This window comes from Rutidosis leptorrhynchoides, chromosome 10 (genome assembly GCF_046630445.1).
Source record: "Rutidosis leptorrhynchoides isolate AG116_Rl617_1_P2 chromosome 10, CSIRO_AGI_Rlap_v1, whole genome shotgun sequence".
NCBI classification, from domain to species: Eukaryota; Viridiplantae; Streptophyta; class Magnoliopsida; order Asterales; family Asteraceae; genus Rutidosis; species Rutidosis leptorrhynchoides.
In genome coordinates, this window is record NC_092342.1 from 330,762,913 (window position 1) to 330,771,327 (window position 8,415).

The 8,415-nt window shown below is 31.7% G+C and overlaps 1 protein-coding gene across 1 annotated transcript; it reads right to left on the bottom strand.

Moving 5' to 3' along the window:
• Nucleotides 1-3,120: 3,120 nt before the first annotated feature.
• On the bottom strand, nt 3,121-3,730 carry LOC139871352 (calcium/calmodulin-regulated receptor-like kinase 1). The gene is made up of 2 exons (XM_071859071.1): nt 3,399-3,730; nt 3,121-3,313 (listed from the first exon to the last, which is right to left on the bottom strand). The coding sequence occupies exons 1-2, from the start codon at nt 3,728-3,730 to the stop codon at nt 3,121-3,123; spliced, it is 525 nt and encodes a 174-aa protein (XP_071715172.1).
• Nucleotides 3,731-8,415: the final 4,685 nt, after the last annotated feature.

Below are 8,415 nucleotides of genomic sequence, written 5' to 3' on the forward strand. Positions count from 1 at the left end.
TATATATATATATATATATATATATATATATATATATATATATATATATATATATATATATATATATATATATAAATTTATTAGTTATATCATTTTTATATTAATAACCTAAATGTTTCATATATTCATTTTTAAAATAAATAAAAATATAATTTTGTTATATTATATGTATTAATTACATTCTGTATATATATATATACATATCGTTTGTTTGTTAAAATTATAATAATACTAAATAATATTAGTAATGATAAAAATAATAATAATGATAATAGAGTAAAAAAAATGATACTTTTAATAAAAATGTTAATTTTAATAAAAATGACTACTAATAATAATAACTATAAAAGTAATGGTTTTACTCATAATAATAATGGTACTAATATTAATAACTATAATGATGATGAGAATAATAATAATTCTTAGTAATGAAGAACTACCTCAAATCAAGCTTTAAAAAAAATAAGATGTCACCAACAAGGATTGAACCCACGACCTCTCAAATACCCACAACGCACTTAACCATTGAACTATTTTTTTACTTTCTGAGTATATAATGCCCGAACTAGTTTTAAACCGTTTTTATTTTGGTTTTAATTCAACCCAACTAGAAAAACGGGTTATAACTTCGGCCCATCTATCAATTTAATCCCAAATCCAATCAAGTTCCACAACTAGTTTACTAGGAGTCCAATAAAAATTCGGCCCAACAGTCTTTTAATCAAAACAGCCCTAATCAACAAACGAATTACTCATGTCCCAATCAACAATGAAACCGTCGTCCCAATAAGAAAGTATCAGTTTCTGTTTTCGATTCAATGTCCCTCCCTATCACTTTCATCTATATTATCTTTATATGCTTTATGTAACCACTTTGTCAAATGATTGAAAACTTGTCTGCCAATAACTAAAAGGAACAAATTGCACGTCGATCAAGGTGTCTCAATTTGATGGGTTTATGAATCATGCAGCGGATTTTACTTTTGTAAATATCATATTTTATTATCCCATTATGGACTCAAGTGGAGGTTATATATTGTCGGCCAAGCAGCATTTTATAAGATACATAACATGCGTGAGTGTGGGTTCAATTATCATACCTAGTAGGGTTTTCGATAAAGGGCTGTATTGATTGATCTCCAAATGCGAACAGCAAAGATAAAAGGAAATATAGGACGAGGGTGGTTGCAACAGGTAGTAGCAGCAGAAGGTTGCTACAAAAATTCGGGTTTCATGGTTGTCTTATCAACGAGCAAAAGATAAAAGAAAAATATATGTAGTAGTCGTCTTCTTCTTTGTATACTTGCTTATTTAGTAACGTTTGTTGGTGGTTGATCATACGAAGGTGAAAGGTGGTGTTCAAATTTTGAAACAGGAAAAACATACACCGAAGTGGTTTGGTGATGATATAGGCCGAAGGTGGTGATTATTTCATGGTGGTGTTATGGGTTGTACTTCGTGGAAGGAACAAGAAAATATTCGGCTTGAGATCGGTTACAATAGTGAGGGTGTCGATTGCTAGGGTTTTGTGGTTACAAGGATTAAGAGAGGGTGAGGGGAGACGAGTGATAGAGATATGAAAGATGGTGATCAATGATCGTGATTTATGGCATGTTTTGGTGATTTCATCATGAAACAGATAACGATAGTAGCCATATGTTGTAGTGACCAAAGATCTTTGGTTTGTTATGATTTGAAACAGAAAGATCATCAAAGGAACACTCAATGGTTATGAAGGTTCTCGGACTAGATTAGTAGGGAGAGAAAAAGAGAAATATATGGTTGTAGTCGATGAAGAGGATGGTGGTTGTTTAGTGGTGGTGAATAGAATGTTAGTAAGCAGTAGCGGTGAGAAGGTGTTGATGTTGAGAGTTTTATGTTTACGATCATAACAAAAACAGGAGGTAGAACTCAAGGTGATAGTCGTGATTCTAAAAGGGTTTCATGGTGATCGAAGTGGTGGTTCTTGATAACACTCAGTACCATATTGTATTAATTTATAACCCAATTTGATCGATAGCCAATTCTTCTCAAGGACAGAAATATAAAAAAAAAAAAAAGGTGAAACTGATTGTTTTGGTTGTATCTTGAAATTGAGATTCGAATCGTACCAATCTTTGAAATGTAAAACAATCAATAACAGGTTGAAAATGATAGCAAACAGAAATACGTAATTTTTATATTTAATTTTATTTATACCAGTTGGTTATACATCCATATATATGTGTATGTATTTGTATCGATATATATATAAAACAGGAAGTATAAATCTGTTTATATGTATATAATCCATAATTGGATAATTACAAGTATAAATGTGTTAATATTATTAATAATGAAATAATAAAATTATTAGTAAAATATCTAGTATCAATAGATAATAAATAATGTTAATTTTAACAATAGTGCAAATTTTAATAAATTTAACTAATAATAATGATAATAATAATTTATTAATGATGCAAATAATAATACCAGTTATAATAATATTAATATTATTTTTGATCATAATAACATTAATAATATATTTTATTTACAATTAGTTGTTCGTGAATCGCCAGGCTTGGTCAAAGGGTAACTGATTATCTGAATATAGATTTCAAACTTTCTAGACTCAACATTACAGATTTTGCTTATCGTGTCGGAAATATATAAAGATTAAGGTTTAAATTTGGTCGGAAATTTCCGAGTCATTACAGTATGCATTCAACTTTATATTTTCTCCTATTGTATGCATTCAACCTGTTATAATAGGTTACCTTCTAGGTCACCTTCTAAATAATTACATCTTTAGTCCCTCATATTTGTAAATTCTAATTTCATTAGTCCTTTTGTTAAAAAAAACATTTATATTTTCATACATTCATCATCTTCATCTTGTCTAAATTATATATTAATTATATATCCATAAATAAGTGTGTAATATTGATCATTTTAGATACTAATTAAATTGGTACTAATTAGAAAAGTTTGTTGATCAACCAAAAATTCAGACATGACTTCTAGTAATGCTAAACGTTATATTAATCCAAGAATCTTATAAATTGTTTGTGTCTGTTGTGACTGGGGGTGTCAAAATGGGCGGTCGTGCAGTTCCAAAATGTTGAACCTGCTCTACCTTTATGAGTAAAATGTTATTAATGTACAAATAATAACTACCTCAGTATGAAACTCTTTCTCGCCTTGTTTCGAATTAGTTACAAGAACTTTAACAGCAACAGTCTCACCGGTGCTCATCTCAGCTTTGTAAACAGGACCAAAAGCCCCTTGGCCTATTATAGACGTAAAATTACATGTTGCTTTTTGTAAATCTCTGTTATATCCAGCCGGAAAAAAAACAGGTAAGATTATGCTTGAAAAGTTAAATAAAAATACAAAAACTAACAGGATAAACTTACTTGTAAGGATACTCAAGAATCCCAGAAGCTGCAACAACATGAGACTTTTTCGATCCACCAAACCAAAAAGAACAATAGCCATTATTATTATTATTATTCATCGATGATGATCTAGATGACTCTGTACCAGCTGATGAATCGGATAAAACTGCACATGAATCAGCACCGTTTGCTCGAATGGGGACAGTTGATGCTCGCCTAGAACTGCTGTTACCAATCTGAGATCGTCTCCGATGAAACCTAAAGCAAACTAGTCCAATTATAGCCGAAAGCACTCCAATCACTACCCCAATCGATATCCCAATAATCAGACCTGATGATTTTGCTTTCATCTCTTTATAACTGTTTTGGTATTTGTTATGCAACAAACTGTTCCATAAACACACCTATTTTTGGTTGATCAACAAACTTTTCTAATTAGTACCAATTTAATTAGTACCTAAAATGATCAATATTACACACTTATTTATGAATATATAATTAATATATAATTTAGACAAGATGAAGATGATGAATGTATGAAGATATAAATGTTTTGTTTAACAGAAGGACTAATGAAATTAGAATTTACAAATATGAGGGACTAAAGATGTAAATATTTAGAAGGTGACCTAGAAGGTAACCTGTTATAACAGGTTGAATGCATACAATAGGAGAAAATATAAAGTTGAATGCATATAATAGGATTTTTAAAAGTTGAATGCATACAATAGGATTTTGATGAAAGTTCAATGCATTTTGGTGCCATTTTCCCTATATATTAAGAAATATTATAACATTTTTCTAATATCCATTGGATTTTAATAACCCACTTAATTAAGTATGGAGATATGCATGGATGAAGTGAAATTTAATGGATATGGATATGGATATGGATTAACAAAATTTAAATAGATATAGATATGGATACGATATCATCCGATTCATATTCGATCCATTGTCATCCCTACTTGTGAGCGACTCACTTCTCAAATGAAATACAAAATGAGTTAAGAGTGTCCCTTAACAAAGAAGAAAATGGAGGATAGTGTTAAGGGTGTGCATGGTACAGGAAGAACCGAAGACCGTATCGGACCGGACCGATTTCGAACCGAACTAGCTTTTTCGGTCCGGTCCTTGGTCCACAATTTTACGGATTTCTAGTCTTCGGTCCGGACCGAACCGGATCAAAACCGAAAAAACACTAAAACTACCCAAACCGTACCGTACCGAACCGAACCGATAATATTTAGTGCGGTCCTCGGTCCATGTTTTTGCTTCAAATTGGGATTCGGGACGGAACCGAACCGATCCGAACAAGTGGTCCGGAACCGTACCACGCACACCCGTAGATAGTGTAGTGAAAGGTAGAACTAAATGGTTAAGGGTGAAATGAAATTTTAGTTTTTGGTATAAGTAATGAGATTTAACTGGGTTTTAATTTTTCCGATTCTCGCTCAAAATCAAATAAGCATCGGTACCATTTTTTTAAAAAAGGGGTTCAAAGTGAAAACCCTTTGGTAAGGAACCGGTTTTTAAAATAGACATTAGTAACCGGTTTTTTTTTAAAGTCGGTTTTCCATTTCCGTCTAAAAAAACTGGTTCCTTTTATAAATCTGTTTTTAGTTGTTACCCCAGAACCAGTTTCTAAAAGGTGTATATGCTCATTTTTGTATAGTACTTGTTCAAGCTATATGATTTCTTATATTACTTTATTTATCGAGTTAAACATCTATAAGATGTTTCAGTTTATTTAAATGTAATTTGGGACTAATGTCATCCATATTTACACTAACAATCTGTCAATCTGGGTTATCATTTACTTCTCATGAATTTACAATTGATAATTGCTTCATGCCATAATAATTCTATGATGATGATAAATATGTATGGTTAATGATTTTGGAAACTTTTTAGTAACTAACTTGCATTGATAAAATAAAATGGATCGTGTTTGCCGATGACGGCCCAAGAGCTGATATTGGGCTTTTTCTTTCGTTCCATCTATACAACTCGAGTCCGATTAACACAACTTAATTGCATATGAGACAACAAAATATATTATTATTATTATTTTTAGAAGAGAAAACACAACGGATATTTCATATATGGTAGGTGTTACATGATAGTTGTTAGTTGGTGGTCGGTAATCTTTTAGAATTTATTTAGTTGTTTGAAGGAGTAGTTGTTGCAGTTAAAAAATGGTAAAGTGACAAAAACCTAAGAGTTTTTTCTCAAACGCTACTTCTATTAACTTCTAACTTTTTTTCGTCCGTCTAAAGGTTTAAGCTATTTTAGGCAAACGAATCTTTTGATTAGATAAGTGCCTTTTCATAAATTAGAAACTAGAAGTTTCTAATGGCATTAGAAAACTCCTTATCAAACATACTCAGAACCTTTATCCGGATCCGGTAAATATGATATTTTTCGAAATTTTTAAGACATAGCGTACAATTACTACCTTCGTCTTGAAAAATAAATGGGCCCCCAAAAAATTCAATTTAATATGTATGATATAAATGTTTCTTTTGTACTCATTTAAAAACTATCTACTACGTAATTTTTATCTCATCTTCAAAGACCGTGGAACTTTCCAAAGAACGTGAATCTTGGGAATCAAATGAGTAAAGCTAACTCTTTAATGAGTCTTGCAGTTGAAGCTCTTTAACGAGTCTTGTAGTTAAACACCTCTTAAAAATTCTTGTGGGTATAGAAAATATGGGTGATGAATAAAAGAAGTAAAAACGCAAGTTGGGCAAAATAATAAATTCAAAACTAGATTAAAGGGTTGTTTCAGAGAGTTAAGATGCGTTTATAGATCTGAATATGCTCTTCTCATTTAAAACTCGATGTGCTATAATCAAGTTATAAAATAAAATTACAAGAAAATACTGAGAATTGACTAAAACACAACTACATGCAAGTATACTCATTCGTGTATTAGTATAAAACTGATAAATTCAAGTATCGTTTCAAAAAGATTATAGAGTGCAATTTAAGAAAGACAACTAAAAGTGATTACATAACATATACAAATAATCAAACACGGGGTTTCCGTTTAAAATGTGATTAAATAACATAAACAAATAATCAAAGAAAAGATTTTTGATTTTTGAATATAATTAAAACAAAAAACAAAATAATTAATGGAAGCAAATAATCGTTTACCTAGACATTATTTGCATGTATGTTGGATATTCATGATTAAGAACAAATTAATTATATTGTGCTTTAGGTCATCTAGATTGGTCTACATGTACGGTCGCATAAGACCACTTATATCGGGTCCAAGAAACGCAGGATTCTGCACATGTGGTGGACAAGAAACGCCACCTGGTGACCTAGTGGTGTGTTTCTTCCAGGCGTTTCCTAGCCTTCCGTTCGATTCCAACGCGTGAAGAAACGTCCGTTGTTGACATGTGGCTCCATTTGGTTGGTGCTTTTTTGTTGACCGTTTGGGACTATCCGTTGCAATTAAAAAAAAATTCCAATATTATTTAACTATATATGTATGTACAATTTATACCAAAATACACATAATTCCATACTTCAAACACTCTTTAATTCAACTTTTTTTTACACAAACAAAAATGTCTAACACTCCACAAAATCAAGATGATGATTCCGATACACCATTCAACAACACCCGTCCGTTATCAAATCTATTGGTTTTCGGGAGTGCTAATACTCCCGGAATATCAACCCGACCTATCCAAACACCAAGTCCACAACAATTTGCCAACATCACTCGAAAAACAAATTAGTAAATACGTGTCATTTTTTATTTTGCAATTTTATTACATAAATAATATAAAACGAATTAGTAAAACATAAAAAAGGAAGAAAAAAAATGTCACCTCATCATTCCACTAAAACTAACACCAAAAAACAACACCACCACTACTCCACCCATAAAAGAAACATGTTCAAGTCACCAAAAAAGTGCAAAAAGCAAGAAACACGAGTAAGAAACGCCACTAACCACTACAAATGGTCTAATAGATACCTAAGACTAGCTAACATCAACAAACCTAATGACTTGAATTATAGCGTCGTACGGAAGTAGTCGTCACTAATTGTGTTAACTCGTCGCCACATAGAATTCACCTCTATCTAATTTCTCTATTAAATCTAATTCGTCTCCCTGGTTGGTATGGACGCACAATTTGTTGTCAGTAACTGCAAATCACTATATGAAATCAGCAAGTTGTCAGTTTGATAAATCCAATAGAGCAACCAATTAAATCAAATTCAACATAATCAAGTATTTAGTGTATGTAAACACACAAAACTATCCAAGAATCATAGTATTCATCAAAATCAAAACAAAGTTAAAGATCGAATTATTCATAGACAAAGAATGGACCTAAAATTGGAAAATCTTAAGTTGAGTCCATGATTATAGATTGTTCCGTACGATTGGAGGGTGTTAAAAGCCTTGAAAAACCTTTAAACTCTTCTCAAAATAGCCTAGGGGACGACCCGAATAGCTGAGGTTGCTACCTTCTCAGTTAGGGTTGACAAATGGGCTTAAATAGTGATTTTCAAGTCTGTTAGGTTTCTGCGGCACGCACTGGAATGCGGCGCTTTAAAACTTTTGTGGCACTTTCAGTTACGCGACGATTTGCCCAAAATTTCACAGCTTCTCTCCAGCATTCAAAGCGACGCTTTCTCACCGAATCTCGCTATTATGCTAAAATGAAAGTTGTAGAGCTCTGAGTTAAGGGCATCTGGGCTATTGAATTACCTAAATATGAGTCCACATTAGCGTGTTATAACCAAACGAGTGGAGGTACCCTAACCAGAACTTGAACCTTATTCGAAAATCATCATTTCAGCTAAAAAACTCATTTTTCAACAAAAATATCAAGAATCAATTAGATTATATTAAGTATCGAAAGTTCACATTACTTACTTAAATATTATGAAAAACAAAATAGATACAACCTCTAAAATATGTATACAAATAGGCAATATCAGTTCTTCGCCATGTGCCAATGTTTTCCATTCTAGATGCTTCATCTTTACAGGTCGATTT

Bases quoted from the DNA above. Each gene is read 5' to 3' on its own strand.
- LOC139871352 (XM_071859071.1), bottom strand. From the start codon at position 3,730: ATGAAAGCAAAATCATCAGGTCTGATTATTGGGATATCGATTGGGGTA. The intron at 3,314-3,398 runs GTAAGTTTATCC...TGGATATAACAG, and splicing joins ATTCTTGAGTATCCTTACAA to AGATTTACAAAAAGCAACAT.